Source organism: Quercus robur, chromosome 11 (genome assembly GCF_932294415.1).
Source record: "Quercus robur chromosome 11, dhQueRobu3.1, whole genome shotgun sequence".
In the NCBI taxonomy this organism is placed as follows: Eukaryota; Viridiplantae; Streptophyta; class Magnoliopsida; order Fagales; family Fagaceae; genus Quercus; species Quercus robur.
In genome coordinates this window covers 39488909-39506063 of record NC_065544.1, presented here as the reverse complement: position 1 = coordinate 39506063, position 17155 = coordinate 39488909, and the positions used below count along the sequence as shown (strand labels likewise).

At 38.9% G+C, this 17155-nt stretch overlaps 2 protein-coding genes across 4 annotated transcripts in view; both read left to right on the top strand.

The window, feature by feature from the left end:
• Window positions 1–2585, top strand: part of LOC126705671 (probable carboxylesterase 4, mitochondrial) — a 105805-nt gene extending 103220 nt beyond the window's left edge. For 2 of the 3 annotated variants that reach the window (XR_007648384.1, XM_050404783.1), the window contains one exon: window positions 2472–2585. The gene's annotated coding sequence lies outside the window, so the exon portion shown is untranslated. Of the gene's footprint in view, window positions 1–2116; window positions 2430–2471 lie in introns of those variants that run through there. The other variant, XM_050404784.1, reaches the window with a different exon arrangement.
• LOC126705672 (2-hydroxyisoflavanone dehydratase-like) lies at window positions 1038–2429 on the top strand. The gene has a single exon (XM_050404792.1). It carries the CDS (start codon window positions 1186–1188, stop codon window positions 2113–2115), a length of 930 nt encoding a protein of 309 aa, XP_050260749.1. The 5' UTR covers window positions 1038–1185; the 3' UTR covers window positions 2116–2429.
• Window positions 2586–17155: the final 14570 nt, after the last annotated feature.

Genomic DNA, 17155 nt, shown 5'->3' with positions numbered 1-17155 from the left:
CTATATCTCCTTAGTAGGGGTGTCAATTTGGGTTAGCATGTCGGGTTTGTGTCGTGTCGAGGTAGGGGTATTCGACTAAATGGCTCAACCCTAACCAAACCCATTTAATAATCGTGTCATGATACTTCAACCCTAACTCGACCTGTTAATAAAGCGGGTTGACCTGACCCAACCCATTTGACACGCTTAATAAACAAATGGTATTGGGTTGATACGAATGTAACACAACTTATTTCAACCTGCATGATATTAAATATAACATCCATCTAGAAATAATTTTTTTTACATCCCAAAAAGTAGTGCATACACTTCAAGTCTTCAACCCATATTCAAAATAATATAGTTCAACAAAAATATAACATTCATCTAGAAATAAGTTTTTTACACTCCATAGAAATGCATACACTTCAACCCAAATTCAAAATAACAAAGTTTAACAAAAATAAAATAACATAGCTCAACAAAAATATAATATCCTTGGAACTCGCTAAATGCTAAGTATCAACATTGAAAGAATTTGAGCAAACAGCAGACTAATCCAGACTATGACCACAATTACCATCCATAGATTCTTTGTTAATGTCCAAATTCATAACATCTTCCACAAGCTCATCCAATTTTATTTGTGCAAGTTCTATGCCAAAAAAAAAAAAAAAAAAAAAAGAATTAGTAGTTCTAGGGTTTGTAAAGTTTCAATTTCCAATTATATCCCTTGTAAATTTTTATAATTACTCACTTTTCTTTTTAAATTTAAAATATATGTTGGATATAAAAAGTATTTGACAAATCTAAAATAAAATAAATATTAATTTGTTATACGAATTAAACGGGTTGTGTTAAATGAGTCATTTTGGGTTGACACAAATAAATTGGCGTGTCAAACGTGTCTATTGCGGATTACGCGGGTTGACCCGCTTATGACACTTTTCTTATCGTGTCGCTTTCGGGTCAACCCGTTTATGACCCAAACCCATTAAAGCCCAACCCTAACCCGAAAAAACCCGTGTTGGGTTCGTGTCGTGTTCGCGGGTTGGGTCGAACATTGACACCCCTACTCCTTAGTATTATGCTCATTTTGATACGATTTCGGACCCAATAATTGCAATTTGCAAAACCCATATCTCATTCACTCTCTCAAACACTCACCCCAAAAAAAAAAAACTCACCCACCACATATTTCTTGAAATGGATTCAAGCAACAATGAAACAACCCACGAATTCCCACCATACTTCAAAGTCTACAAAGAAGGTCGCATAGAAAGGTACCCAGACCGTTTTGGCAACGGAGGTCAGGACCTTGTTGAACCCACAGGCCTAGACTCCAAAACCGGGGTCCAAACCAAAGACGTCGTCGTTTCACCCGAATCAGGCGTATCAGCCAGAATCTTCATCCCCAAAATCAACGGCCCAGATCAGAAGTTTCCTCTAGTCGTTCACTACCACGGTGGGGGCTTCTGTCTTGGATCGCCTTCCATGAAAATCTTTCATAGCTTTCTTGTTTCCTTAGCCTCAGAAGCTAGTGCGGTTGTTATTTCCGTTGACTATAGGCGAGCCCCAGAGCATGCTCTACCAGTTGCACATGAAGATTCTTGGGCCGCGATGCAGTGGATTTCAGCCCACTCAAATGGGCAAGGCCCCGAACCGTGGTTGAACCAGTATGCGGATTTCGGGAGGGTTTTTGTGGGGGGTGAGAGTGCTGGGGCTAATATAACCCATTACGTTGCAGTCCAAGCTGGCGCTACGGGATTGGCTGGTCCTAATATCATTGGGACAATCATATTGCACCCATATTTTGGTGGCAAAGAGAATGATAAAATGATTGATTACATGTACCCAACAAGTGCCGGGTTCAAGGATCCGATACTGTACCCGGAAGTGGATCTGAATTTGTCGAAGATGGCTGGTAAGAAAGTGCTGGTTTGTGTGGTAGAGAAGGATGGGCTGAAAGATAGAGGTGTGGCTTATTATGAAACTTTGGCAAAGAGTGATTGGAATGGTAGTGTGGGATATTTTGAGAGTGAAGGAGAGGGACATGGGTTTTTTCTGTTCAATCCCAGCAGCGACAGGGTTGGGCCACTGATAAAAGCCATGGTTGATTTCATAGATCAGAACTAAGTTACTGTTGTTGGTTTGTCATGTTTTGAAGACATTGCGTTGTAATTGGACTCTGGTGGTGAGCTACGAATGTCTTTGTTATCTGGTGATATTAAATAAATGTGTTAGTCGTAATTGTAATTCAGTGGCTGATGCTCTCGCTAAGAAAGCTAAGTCAAACGTTGGGATCAGATTTGGCTGCATGATTTGCCAACTGATATTGGCCCTTTAGTTTTGCATGATGTTCACTAGTATTGGGTTGATGAATAAAGTTTCCAGGTCTCTGATCTGGCTTCTCAAAAAAATAAATAAATGTGTTAGTTGAGTACTTTGAATTTGGCGTCCCCAATTAATTAGTTTATTAAATCAGAACTAAGTTAATGTTGCTGGTTTGTCATGTTTTGAAGACATTGAGTTGTAATTGGACTCTGGTGGTGAGCTACGAATGTCTTTGTTATCTAGTGATATTAAATAAATGTGTTAGTTGAGTACTTTGAATTTGGCGTCCCCAATTAATTAGTTTATGGATTGGCTTTATATATAGAGTTCGTGGGATATTTCCTAAGAAATTAAAGTTTAAGATAAGAGGATTCCATTTTTTTTAGTGAATATGGTGATGATGTCCTGGGTGCGTAAAGGTTTGCCGCTCTCCCCCTTTTTTTTTCTTTTTTTTCGATTTCGTTACTACAAGTATATAGGTATAAATGAGAAATAACACGTACAGCAGTTTTCTATATAAAATTGTCGCACAACATTCATCTATATTGGCAATTAGAAAAACGTCAGTATATCATAATGTTTAATTATTTTTAGCTACGAATAAAATCCTTTATTATTGGTGGTTTTTAGTGATGATAGATTGTTTGGAACGGAGTTTAGACCTTGAAGTTTTGAGTTTTGAATTTCAATTTTTAAGCACACTTAAGCGTACTTTTATCTCTATTGTCTTTGATTGCATATGCAAATATGAAATTGTATAAATTTATTTCTATCTCTATTGTCTGCTTGTGGTTTGTCCGAAAAATACTTTACTTACCTGTTGTTTAAAAATTGGCACTTTACACACCTGAAGTAAGCTCCATTTGGCTCTCGTTACTCACATTTTTTAAAAATAGAGGTAAATTTGTATTTTTGCTACTCATTTATATCTCTTTCCTCCCTAAACATAAAAATCTAAAAAAAATCAATAGAAAAAAAAAATCTAAAAGTTAAGTTTAAAAAAAGAAAAAGAAAAAAGAAGAAGAAGCATCTCACCTCACCTCACCGCTACCCCATCTTACCCAATAGATACCGAATAATATCACTCTCATCGGAAACCAAGGTGAGTAGCTCCAAAATGACCTTATATGTCTTATCCTTTGCACTCCCTATAAGAAACAAAGACTTGTAGCGGAGTATAAACAACTGGTTTTTTGGCATACCTCTCTTGGCTTAAACCGATGATCACATAGGAGCTTTGAGATTGTTCTATGTTGTCTAGAGCCAGCCTCCACGTAGACCAACTATTCAAATACGTTTTGGATTCCAATTTGTATAACCTAGATCAAAAAATGTTTCTTGACGGTGTTGCACACTACTAGAATGATGCAAACATAACTCACAACCTAAGAGCCTCACAACACTCTGTAAACACTATGAGAAATGCAAAATTTGTTCATTGTTCAATGGGTACCACTCTTGGTGTTTATATACACACCACTCCATTAATATTGAGTGGGGTAGAGTAACAATCCAAACCATTACTCCATAACTCTTGGATGTTACAATTATCCTAAGGTATACAGAGGGACATGCCTACTTTGGGTGTCCATCCATATTCTTTTTAGTTTCTAACACTCCCAACCATATTTAACAAGGAAATAAGAGCATTCGTGTGTTTAATATGCAAATTTAAGTTTTTAATCAAAGCATTCTGGTTGGTCTTAATCTCACCATAGGTACTGGACTTAGCACTAGGATCAGGTCCCACATTACTCTCTAACAAGCCATCTTCAACCTTTTCCTCTTTTTTTTTTTTTTTTTGGTAAACTTCAATGTATTAACTCAAAAAGGCAAACAAACTAAGGCATCTTCCTCACAAATAGCAGCCAAACTGGTTGGAAGATTGCTTGGTACAAAACAGAGAGAGCCTATACATTCTAGTGCGTAGTTTGCTGTCACATGAGCCATAGCATTTCCACTTCTATTAATCCAACCAAAAAGAAAAGAGGAAAAAGACTTAGCCAACTGACTGATGTTGAAGACCTTAGTAGAGATAGCCCACACGGGGATGCCTGAAGAGTCCAAGATGGCATTAATTCTGATTTTTGAATCGCTTTCCACTGTAATATGCCTCCAATTTTCCCCATGAGCAAGGTTTAGAGCCTAGAGGATTGCTTCAAATTCAACAAGAAAGGGGGGAACAAAGAGGTATGATTTTTGCCCAGACTTTAAGCACAGCCCCACGCTTGTTTTTGGCAATTACTACTAAGGCCGCATTTGATTGGGAGATGGCTGCATCTACATTAAGCTTGATGGTGCCCACAGGGGGAGGCATCCACTTGACAAAGGTCTTATTTGGATAGGGAATCTTGCAAGGAGATAAAATCCGAGAGCATTCCTTGAATTTAGTGTTGATCCTTAAACAAGCTACATTAATATCAATAGAACCTTTAAGATGAAGTACATCATTTTGGGTATGCCAAATTTCTTCCAAAGTGAGTGCCATATTGAGTGTAACTCTCCAAAAGTCCTGGGATTGGCAGAGGGCTGAATGGGGATTTAGGATGACCTTTATAATATCACTAGTGCTAGAAAAGTGGATTTCATCTGGTCTAAACCCCCAGCAAGCCGCAAACCAGAGAGCTTTCGCTGCTTGGCATCGAGAGAACAAGTGAATGGTAGATTCTACCTCTTGGTTACATAGGACACAACAAGGGTCTGAAATGTCCATGTGACACATAAGGTTATCCCTTGTGAGAAGAGCATTGACAGCTACTCTCCACAAGAACATTTTTAATCTTTCCAGGTCTCTGATTTTCCAAATTTTGGACCAATTCATATCAGAGGGAGCTTGTGCAGGAAGATTCAGCATTAGTTCATTGTATGCGGATTTCACCGTGAAGCAACCTTTGGATTCAGGAATCCATATGAGCTTATCAAGTCTAGGTCTTGACGGTAAAGGGATGGACAGAATGGCATGTGCTGAATTGGGGTTAAAGATGTCAAGCACCAGTGACGTTTTCCAAGTGTGGAGCTCATGATCGATGAGGTGGGCTACCTTCATAGGCGATTGTACCAAAGACCCCACCTTTGGAGATGGAATGAAATTTTGAACCCAAGGCACCCAAGGGTCCAACCACATATCGACGAATTCGCCATCTCCAATAAAGAAGCAGGCACCTTTCTTGACCACTGACCTTGCTTTCTCAATTGCTTTCCAAGTGGGGGAAGCATGCTTAGATGCATTTGCCCAAAGCCAATCCTCTTTGACCTTGTATTTAACTCTAAGGATCCTCATGCAGAGGCTATCCTTTTTGGCTGCTATCATCCAAGCCAGTTTAGCCAACAAAGCAGAGTTGATACTTTTTGTTTTTTTGAACCCTAGGCCTCCAACACTTCTAGGGAAGTAAAGATTATCCCAGGCTCTCAAGCTATAAATCTGCCTTCCCGCTAAGAGGGTTTCCACCAAAACCTTCTAGCTAGCGAGTCCAACTTGTCACAAACTTTATTGGGGATATTGAAAGTGGACATGGTGTAGATGGGGATGGATTGTGCCACCAAGTTGATTAGGGTCTTTCTCCTTGCCCAAGACAAACATTTGCTTCTCCACCCAGTAAGTTTAGCTTCGAGCTTACCTTGGAGAAAAGCAAAATCCTTAGAGGGAGCTCTAGACAAAAACATCGGTGCTCCTAGGTAGATCGCATCCTTTTTTAAGCTTTTAACTTGGAGAATACCCTTTATAGACCTTAGGGCTTGGTTTTAGGTATACTTGGAGAAGAGAACACCTGACTTATTTCTATTTATAGGTTGCCCTAACCATCTACAATATTTTTCAAGAGTTTTCACTAGGCTTGCTGCATCTTTTCTAGAGGCCTTAGAGAACAAAACCACATCATTGGATGCATCACATGAGTGATGGTTGGGCCATTAATACTTTGATAGTTTTTAGACCCCTTAAACAATTGATTAAACCTAGGTAATTAGTCAAGTTGTTACTTAGTCCAATTAAACAAGTCTAGGTTATCACAATAATAAAGATCAAATCATGCAAAGCAGCAGAAAATAAATAACACAAGATATGATCACCCAGGAAACCAAACCGGTAAAAACCTGGGCAGGATTTAACCTAGCTATCCTCAAGGTAAACTTGAATCCACTATCTTGAAAGAATCGAAGTTCATACAATAAGACTTACAAGCCCCCACGCTCGACTTCTTATTGCTACCAACCAGTAGAACTTACTGACACGACCACATGCAAACTCCGAATCCACAGACTCCTTCTTTCTTTGGCCTTTGTAAAACACAAACACCCCCGTTTGTGACTTTGAGATCCCACTCAAAGGTTTAGCAACACAAACTCTTCTGTTTGTGACTCCAAGACCACCCTTGAAGGTTTAGATCATCAACACCTTTGATGACAAGAGAAGGCAACAACTTCTACAATACCGGATCTTGAAATTCTTCAAGGAATAGCACCGGTAAAAGACATAAGAGAGCTTTTTAGGAACAATACCCTAAATACAAAAGAGGCACACTCTTTTCTCTCTGAAAAGCCACCTAAAAACGTGCTTAGGGTTTCCTTTATATACTGGGAGAAGTAGATTAGAAACCCTAATCCTAAATGGGCTTGAACTTCTGTTTGGGCTTAATTAAAATTCTGCAGATACGACTTTCGATCGGTCGAGCCTGTCTTTCGATCGATCGAACCAGGCAGATTATGAAAACTTCTTCCTGCAGCTTGTATGTTCTTGAATCTTGACTTGAATCACCTTGAGCATTGTCTAATAAAACCTATAGACTCTAAGATCTATATCTAGACAAGTTTGTGTTCACGATTTGCCAATTGTTCTAGATTTTCCTTAGCTTTTCTTCCTGATTTGTCTCACTTAAGAGACTTCATAATTCATCTCTATGTTTTTTCGATTGAGTATCCAAAGCATTCAAACGATCCATAACCGATTGCTCCAAAACATGCTCTAACTTTTAAATCTTTTTTCTCTTGATTTTTTTAGTTTTTTATGTTTTAGGAAGAGAGAGAAATAAAAAGAGTAACAAAAATTCAAATTTATCTATATTTTTAACCGAGGTGGGAAATAGGAGATAAACGGATTTTAGGGTAAAGTGCCAATTTTTAAACTGCAAGTAGGCAAAATATTTTTCGAATAAATCACAAATGGACAATGTAATTTTTCCTAAATTTTTTTTGTTCATCTTTGTTGTATGCTAGACAATAAAGTAGAGGGGATCTAATAATTGCGCATGCAAATATGAAATGGTATAAAAAATTTTGGGTAAGGATTTGCTGCAAACAGTGTTATGTTGCAACTTAGAACACTAGCAATAGTGGTGCTAAATAGCTATATAGCTATTTTTAGCACTACCAATTCTAAAAAGTGGGCTACAACAGTGGAGTTAAATTTAAAATTTTCAACACCACCAATTTTAAAATAATGTTTTTTTTTTTCTTTTTTCTTTTCTCTTCCTGTTTTAGCTCATCTCTCTCTCTCTCTCTCTCTCTCTCTCTCTCTCAGACCAAAGCTCCTCTCTCTTTCTCATCCCTCTCTCTCATCTCACAGATCAGGTCAAGCCTTTGCCGCCGCCGATCATGCCCTTGCCTCCGCCAGTCACACCTTTGCCGTTGCCCTTGAATCCATCTCTTTTCTCTTTGCTCAGATTGGAATTTGGGTGTGTTGGTTGTGATGGTGGTTGTGGTGGCTATGGTGGTGGTACGGTGTTTGATTTTTTTTTTTTTTTTGTGGGTTTGTTGGCTGTGGTGGTGGTGGTGGTGGTGGTGGTGGTGGTGGTGGTTTGGTTTTTTAATTTTTTTTTTCTATGGGTTTGGTGGCTGTCGTGGTGATGGTGGTTGTGGTGCTGGATTGGTGACTATGATGGTGGTTTGGTTTTTTATTTTGTTTGTGGGTTTGGTTGTCTGTGTTGGTGATGGTGGTTGTGGAGGTTGTTGTTGCTGGAGTGGTAGTGGAGGTGATTATGGGTGGATGAAAGGTTGTTGCAGTGGATATTTTTTATTTTATTTTAATGAGTTTTTTATATTATTTTAATCAAATAGCTAAAAATATAGATCCATTAATGTTAGCTGCATTGTAAAGTAAAGAGGTCAAATAGATAAAATGACTTTTGTAGGTGCTAAATAGCTAAATTTTTAACTCTACTGATGTGGATGCTCTTATAAAGCTAACATGTGTCCTGGGCCATGTGCACGTCACATGACTAGCCAAAGTCACCAAATTCAGTTAACCACAGTTAGCATTTAACCACCAGCTTTTCTCTTTCTCTTTCTCTCTCTCTTAACCAACCCAAGTAAAACGAAACCCCAACCACCTCTATTTTTGCCGGTCTAGCCCCTTTCTCTCTCTCACTCCACCACTCTTTTTTGCCACCATCACCCCTTGGCAACAACAATGAGCTCGGCTCAACTAAGCCATTCTCTCACCATTTAGTTTTATTCTCTTAAAAAAATGAAAAGAAAAGAGAAAATATTTTTAGATTTGATTACTTGTGATTCAATGTGCATCCACAAGACACAAATCCAATTACTAAGTGGACCACATAAAAAATTACAGCCAAGAACAACTAAGGCCTTTTATATATATATATATATATATATATATATATTTGCAAAGGCAGAGCTTTATAATGAAGCAGAGGTTTATTACTCAAATCTGCCATCCTTCTGATCATTTAAGTATTAATCCCACTGCCATTTGTAGCAAATCAAAATAATACATTCCATAATAGCGTGGCTCGACAATTGTGACTAACAACAATGTAACAAATTGATCACCAAGGAAAGAATTTCACATATAAAACTGAAGCTAAAGGCTTACAGCAAATGAAACAAAAGAAATAATGAATTCTTCATCTCCATGCTTCCTAGAAAAAGAAACTACTTTATGGGCATCCCAAATACTCTCTGCAACTCAGTCACAGGAAGGAATGTGGAACTTGATTTGGGGAGTTAAAATTCCTTTGAAAATTAATACCTTTGGGTGGAAACTCATGCATGACAAATTGCCCACCTTCTTAGCCTAAATAATAGAGGAATCACAATCCAAAGCATGCATCCTCTTTGCAATGCAAATGATGAATCTACAACACATCTCTTTCTGTTATGTCTCTTTGTAAGGTTGAATTTTATCGACCATCTTATTAGCTTTATTCCTTGCCAAATTTGCTCGTATTTTAGTAATTAGTAATCCTGTATTGAGGTGAGAATCATGTAAGGGTAGTGTGTGAGAGAGTGTGAAGAAATGCTCAAGATTGTGCAAAGAAGCAGGGACTCGCGACTGGATCTCACGGGTAGCTCGTGACTTGCAAGCCGCTAGAAGTTGCACACATGCCAAGCATGCAGAGAAGCTGAACCGTCATGCCAACTGTAGCACTATAAGACAAAAAGTCCAATCTAGCCATTCAGTTACCTCGCGGCTGGAACTCGCGGCTCAGTCAAGTCGCGAGGCCAAGCCACCAGCCAACTCTGTTTTGAAAAACTGACTCTTCGCATTCCATTCTCACCCTAGTATATATACCCTTTATACCCATGAAATGTAGAGATCTTCCAAAGAGAATTTTGAGAGAGAAACCCTAGAGAAAAACAAGATTGACTTATCCCCAATCTTCACATAGAGACTCTTCAAATTCCTTTACTCTCACCCTCTCCATTGTTACATTCTTGAGAGGTTCATTACCAAAACCTTTTCTATCCATACCCACATCTGTGAGAAGGCCTTTTGGTGCTTGGGAAGCAGTTAGGAAGGGACCAATTTCATATTGGTTGATGCTATGGTTTATAGCGGAATTCAGTAACTTAAGAAGACAAAGGTTTGGCGCAATCTCGTTGAAGTAGGAGCTTGGAGGGCTTAGGTACACTGGGTAGATTAGGCTTGGAGGGTCTTCTGCTGTTCATGTATCCCAACTACATTCTTTAGTGGATTATTTACCGCTTGGAGGGCGGCGGAGAGGTTTTATGCCGAGGGCTTCGGTTTCCTCTTCAATAACACATCATTGTGTTGTCCTTGTGTTTGCATCTCTCTTTCCTTAATCTTTGCCATTTAATTTCTGCTATGGATGTGATTTTATTTGGTTTAGATTGTTTATCAATTATGTATTAAACTTATGTTCATATTCCGCGCATTAATTGTTTGATATTAAGCTTGAATTAATATTTTGTTAATTGGGGGTCTAAACGTTCATAGTGTTTTATACGTTATTTGAACATTCAATTGGTATCAGAGTGGGTTCACTTATATTGGTTTCATTACCTTAGTGTGATCCTTGACCCCACATTGTGATGGACCGGTCTCAATCTTTAAATGTTCCACTATATTTTGATGGTAGCAACTATGCCTTTTGGAAGGTGCGGATGAGAGCATTTTTGTGTTCAATAAATGAGGTTGTTTGGGATGCCGTTGAAATAGGTTGGACAAAGCTGGAGGCAACCAAATCCACATGGGATAAAGCAGCCCTCGCGGCGTCAAATGCTAATAGCAAAGCACTTAACGCTATTTTTTGTGGCGTGTCTCCAGATGAGTTCCACCGGATTTCTCACATGACCATTGCCAAGAGGCATGCAGATATTGGAGACCATGTACGAGGGAACAAAGAAAGTTAAAGACACCAAATTGCAGATGCTGACCACTCGGTTTGAGGAGCTGAGAATGAGTAAGGATGAGTCTTTTGACTCTTTCTATAGCAACCTGAATGAAGTGGTCTTCGGCAAGTTTAACTTGGGAGAGAAAATAGAGGACTCGAAAGTTGTACGAAAAATTCTTCGTTCATTGCTGGAGAGCTTCCGTGCAAAGGTGACTGCAATTGAGGAGAGCAAGGACCTTGATGAAATCAAAATCCAAGAGTTGATTGGTTCTCTCCAAACATATGAGATTTCTTTTTCAAATCAAAGAAAAAGCAAATCACTTGCTCTTAAGATGATAAATGAAAGGGCGCTCACGGTTCATCGAATGAGGATGTAGTCGAAAAGGATGTTGCCTACCTTGCAAAGAATTTCCGCAAATTTCTAAAGTTCAAGAACAGTGAGAAATTTGGTGATAGAGGGAAATTCATGAGTTCCGGAATGGAGAGGGACTTCAAAAGGAGAGAAGGGAAGGAGTCCTAATCTACTCAAGGAGTCACTTGTTTTGAGTGTACTGGGCATGGCCATTTCAAAAAGGAATGTCCTAATTACTTGAGATTGAAGGGTAAGGCGTATGCCACCACTCTCAATGACTCAGATTCCTTCACCTCTGATTCGGAGGATAACTATGATGAAGAAGGGAATTTCTCAGCGTTCATGACTGTTGCTCATGTTGAGTCTTCAGAGGACTTGAACTTGCTTGTGGAAGAGCTTGGGGAGCATAGTGATGAGGAATCCATAGGAATCGTAGAAGAATTAGATGTTGAAGAAGATGAAGATATAGCTGGTCTTCAAGAGAACTACAATGCACTCCTTAAGAAGTCGAGGGAATATGCAAGAGTGGCCAAGACAGCTGTGAAAAAGATGAAGAAAGATAAGGAGGACTATAGAAGTCTCCTAGTGAGATATAAGGAGGCTAAGTGTGAGATAGAGACGCTAAATGGTGAGCTAACCAAAGCTTACACCAAGGTAAATTCCTTGACCAGGAGGTGGTTCAAGCAAATGCCAAGGTAGAGCGAGTATCCACAAAGAAGCTTGACGATGTCCTTTCCTCTCAAAAGACCTTCTCCAACAAAACCAGATTAGGATACACCGGAGAAAGTAGTTCAACTGTGAACATCTCCAAAGAAGTGAAATTTGTGAAGGCCAAAGAGCCGGTTGTAGTTGCCCCTACTGTGGCGAAGGCACAAGTTGAGAAGAAGAAGAATGTGGCTGACCAGCGGGTGTTGAACAAGCCCCGTAATCAATCTGTGGTCAGATCTGAAGCTAGAGCAAAATCTCTTCCACGATTGCAAAGAGGTCCTAGAACAAACCATGTGTGTCATCATTGCGGACTTCAAGGGCACACTTGACCCAATTGTCATAAGCTGAGAGCATTGAGGAATGCAAGTGATCAAAGGTCAAGAGGACCAAGAAATGACAAGAGGACTTGGGCTGTTAAGCCATCAAGAGATCGAAATGGTGATCCCGGAATGATGGACGTGATGAAGATGATTGGTGCATTCACCAACTGCTTAGAAAGCTTCACTAGAAGGTTTGAAAGTCCTAACTCTCATACCCAATCCTATAGGGATATCACCCCAAATGCACGTGATGTGTGGGTGATGAAGGGTACTCATGCATAAGCTCTATAACAGGTCCATGCATTAATACTTTCTATGCTGTGTGACTATGTTTTGTTGTGTGCCTGTTGGTTGTTGAGTTGATTATTGGTTGTTTGTTTGCTTTTGCTTTAAATGCTTTTACATTGCTGGTTTTGATCATTAACCTTTTGTGTCAAAAATCCAAAAACACATAAAAGTAGAAAATCAAAAAGTTTGATCGACTTTGTTGAGTTTTGTCTCTTAGCATGTTTTGCCTTGTACCTTTGTACTAATGGCCTTGTGCATCTATGAGCATAGCTTGTTCCCTATGCACTTATATCATTGTGGGAGAACTCTTGACATCTATGTGACTGTTGTAAATAGATCTTCAAACTTGTCATGAATGATTAGTGAATGGTTTTGTTGATCTTGAGACATGCATAGACTTATGCCTATATATCTTCCCACTCATTTATTTTATTGTTTTTGCTTAAAAGAGCTCTTAAATGTAAATCTCCAAATGAAAAGAGATAATGAGCTGCAAAAGCCTGTCGTGCATACTAGTATTTGACTAGGAAATAGGGAAAGCGACCTAAAATAAAATGTTTGATGCCCAAAAAGTCAAAGACTTGCTCATCAATTGAAATATCGAAATTTTCAGGCATCGATCTCACAGTGAGATATATTGATTCAAAAAGATCAAATGATATGATGTATATGGAGCCAAATGAAAAGCTTTAAAGTTATGTAATCAAGTTTTGTGGGAGGTCATATATGCATATTTCTATAATTGAGATGGGTCACATTATTTAGTGCTAATTGTGTATGTCTTGGTTGAATTCATCATTGAAGCTTCACATTAGACTAAGGATTGTCTCATTGACGATATCCACACACATCACACAAGTCTATGTTTAATGAATGCCATATTCATTTGTGTGATTGTACTTGATTAAATGTGTTTTCATATGCTCAATTCTTGTTGACCAAACACAAAAAGATTTTTGTGCGTTTTTGGAAAGTATTTTGTTTTTACAAAAATTGTCAAAATTTCAAAAAGAGTGTTACCCTGTTTTGGCGATTCAGTTGCGAGTTGGTCCAGTCGCATGCCCCAGTCGCGAGCCCACTCAGAGATTTTTCGCGACTCACTGGCGGGTCAATGTCCCAGTTGCGAAAAATACTTAAAATATTTTTCAAAAATTTGGGTCTTTATGTTTCTCACGGCTCAATATGGCGACTTGTTCGCGGGTGGAAGGTCCAGCTGTGAGGAGTACATAGAGATTTTCGCGGCTTACCTCGCGAGTAGAACTTCCAGTCGCGAAAAACACTTAGAAATTTTTTTTTTCAAAATTTGTGTCTTTAGTGTTCTGGCGACTGGTCCTGGCGACTTGCTCGCGATTTAACCCAATCGCGAAAATCACGTGTTTTGTGCCAATAGGTTAATTTTTTAAATATTTTCAGTTTTTCCTCGAACTTTTGTGACTGTTCATTGTCTTCCCCATTTCAACTCTCTCTCAAACTCACCATGTCACTCTCAAAAACCTCCATTTTTGCTTCATTTCAACTTCAAATCTTCAAGAAAAAGGTATGGGTTTTCTCTCTCTCACTACATATTTCATGTTTTGAGCTTTGTTTTCTTGGATTTGTGAGTCGTTACTGAGTTTTGTGACATCTATGGTTTCGGATATGGGCTGGGTTCATGTTTGTTGAGTTTGGGTGTTTGGGCTTGGTTGATCTTGTTTCTAGGATGCTAATTATGGTTGTTATCATGTTTAATTTCACTGTTAGAGTTTGTAAACTAATATATGCTGGTTGGTAAATCTTATACCCATGTTTATAGGTCTCATTGTCATATGCTATTTGTTTTTTTTATATACTCTGTTTGTGAGTATAATTGGTTCAATATGGTTGAGTTATGATGGTTGGGTTATAATGTTTTGACTTTTAGTTGTTATAGATTCTTGATATCATATATGCTACTTTTGCCTTAAGGATACTGTCTGCTCTGTGTTGGTTTGATCATATCATAATCATTAAGATATGTCTCATAGACATATACTTTCTTTTGGATAAATGCGGTATGCACTGCTTCAATACAGCTGAGTATTGCTTGTTGAAGTTTGTGCTTGGGAATGTGCCCTAGAGTGTTCTTATCTGAGTTGTTGTGTTGATAGGTTGTTCTATACCTTTCTAATTTGAGCTTTCTCATTCAACACCTAACTCTGAACTATGTCTAGACTGATTGTTTTGGTGCAATATTCTTTTGACACTAACATGTTACTAATGTTCTAAGTGTCCATCAATTGTTCTTTGTTTTGTGGCATTGTCTGTTGTGTTTACAGATGGCTCCTTCTCCTACAAAGAAGAAGACTACTGCCAAGAAGAGTGATAAAAGGCTAAAAATGGACAACACCAAGTTCAGGTCTCTTCAACATTTTGAAAGATATAGAGATTTTATACTTAAGGGCAATGATTTGAAGGACACCTTCATTCCAAGTTGTTTTGAGGGCAGAGGTTGGGAAAGGTTGCTGAGTGACTTGGCTGGAGTGTAAGAGCCTTTTATTAGAGAATTTTATGCAAATGCTTTGCTGAGAGAAGATGAGTTAAACTGTTGGATTAGAGGAAAGGAATTCACTGTAGATGCTGATGATATAGATAAGGTGCTGGGTCTTGAAGGACTAGATGACCATGACTTCACCAACTACAAGGACATGATGTTATCCATAGAAACTGTCCAATCTCGCATTAGTGGAGCAAGAGAGAGGAGATGCCTCAACACTACTGCCTTCCCAGCTGACATGAGGTCTCTAACCACCATCATGATGTTCAACTTGTACCTAGTTAGGAAGCTAACTACAATCAATGATGCCAGAGCTATATTTCTCATGGAGCTCAAGGAAAACACCTTCATTGACATCAACTCTCACATCTTTGACACAATTGTGGATGAGACTAGAACAACCTCTAGGGCCAAGCTGATTTTTTCCAACCTTCTTATGAGGCTTTTTAGACTAAAAGGAATTACCATCCCTCAAGATATCAGTCTCATGCCTACACCCTTAGCCATCAACAAACTGACCATCACAAGGATACAAGTTCGTCTCCCAGGTGATGAAGAGAAAGAAGGTGACCAAGCTAAAGGTGAACCCATGGACACAAAGACAGAGGCTGCAGGACAAGCTTCAAGCTCAAGAGGTCGAGGCAAGAGGAGTAGAGCTTCATCTTTATGAGTTGTACCTCCAGATGCATTCCAAATTATCCTAGAGAGGATTGATGGACTCAGAGATGTCCAGAATGAGCATTCTGATAGGCTGGCTGCAATACAAGACCAGATGAACATTCTCTCAGCAAAGTTTGATTGCTTTTCCACTCATCAGTGACCCTTTGGCCATTCCGGTCAAAAAGGGGGAGAATTTTTGAAGGGCAGATCTTGAGGGGGAGTGCTTGTTTGAGGGGGAGCCTGCATAAAACTTACATTTAGCAATTTTTACCTCAGTTTTAACTTTATGTTTTTGTTGTTGGTGTTGGTTTTATGCTTTGGATAATGCTGTCTATATTATGAGTTTGCTACACTTTGGTTAATAGTTTGGTTTAAACTCATGGTTGTTTTATTAAAACTTTTGAATCTTGTGGTACTTGTTTATGGTACATTTTGTACTCATGTTGCTTTTGTAAGCTTTTCGGGCTTGTTTCCATGTGTTTTGTAGGCTTTTATGGTTTGTACTGTGTTTATGCAGCCTTTATGCTTTGTTTCCTAGTACTTCTAGCTAAATGTTATGCATTTTCTTTAAGTACTCTCACTCTTGTGCCCTAGTAGGATCTTGTTCCTAGATGCATATACTTCATGTATTGTGCATTGGTTGAGTGTTGGACATGCAAGTGATTTGCATTGAGCTTATTAGCTTGTATGTTCAGATGTTCATTCCAAGTATGAATAAGCATTGTGGTCACTATTTTGTAGTGATTGCTTGTGTGGTCAAGCCATGGTTTATTACTTTATTCCATTTTACTTGATCGCATTGTGCTTGCCTCATATGCATTACAATTTTTTCTACATACAATGATCATATTGTGTTATTGTGTTTCAGGAGATACTTGGTCATATGATTCAAGAGCTTCACAGATTCTAGAGTTAGGTGTGAGTGAGTTTTGTTCAACTGTTCCCAACTCACATGTTAAGTATAGAGTTTGTTTTAGAGTTTTGTCACGAAATAGCCAAAGGGGGAGATTGTAAGGTTGAATTTTATCAATCATCTTGTTGGCTTTATTCCGTGCCAAATTTGCTTGTATTTTAGCAATTAGTAACCCTGTATTTAGGTGGGAATCATGTAAGGGTAGTGTGTGTGAAAGTGTGAAGAAATGCTCAAGAGTGAAGAAATGCTCAAGATTGTGTAAAGAAGCAAGGACTCGCGACTGGATCTCGTGGCTTGCAAGCCGCCAGAAGTTGCACACGTGCCAAGCATTCAGAGAAGCTGAACTGTCATGCCAGCTGTAGCACTACTGGACAAAAAGTCCAATCTGGCCATTTAGTTACCTCGTGGTTGGAACTCGCGGCTCAGTTAAGTTGCGAGGCCAAGCCGCCAGCCAGCTCTGTTTTGAAAACTGACTCTTCACATTCCACTCTCACCCTA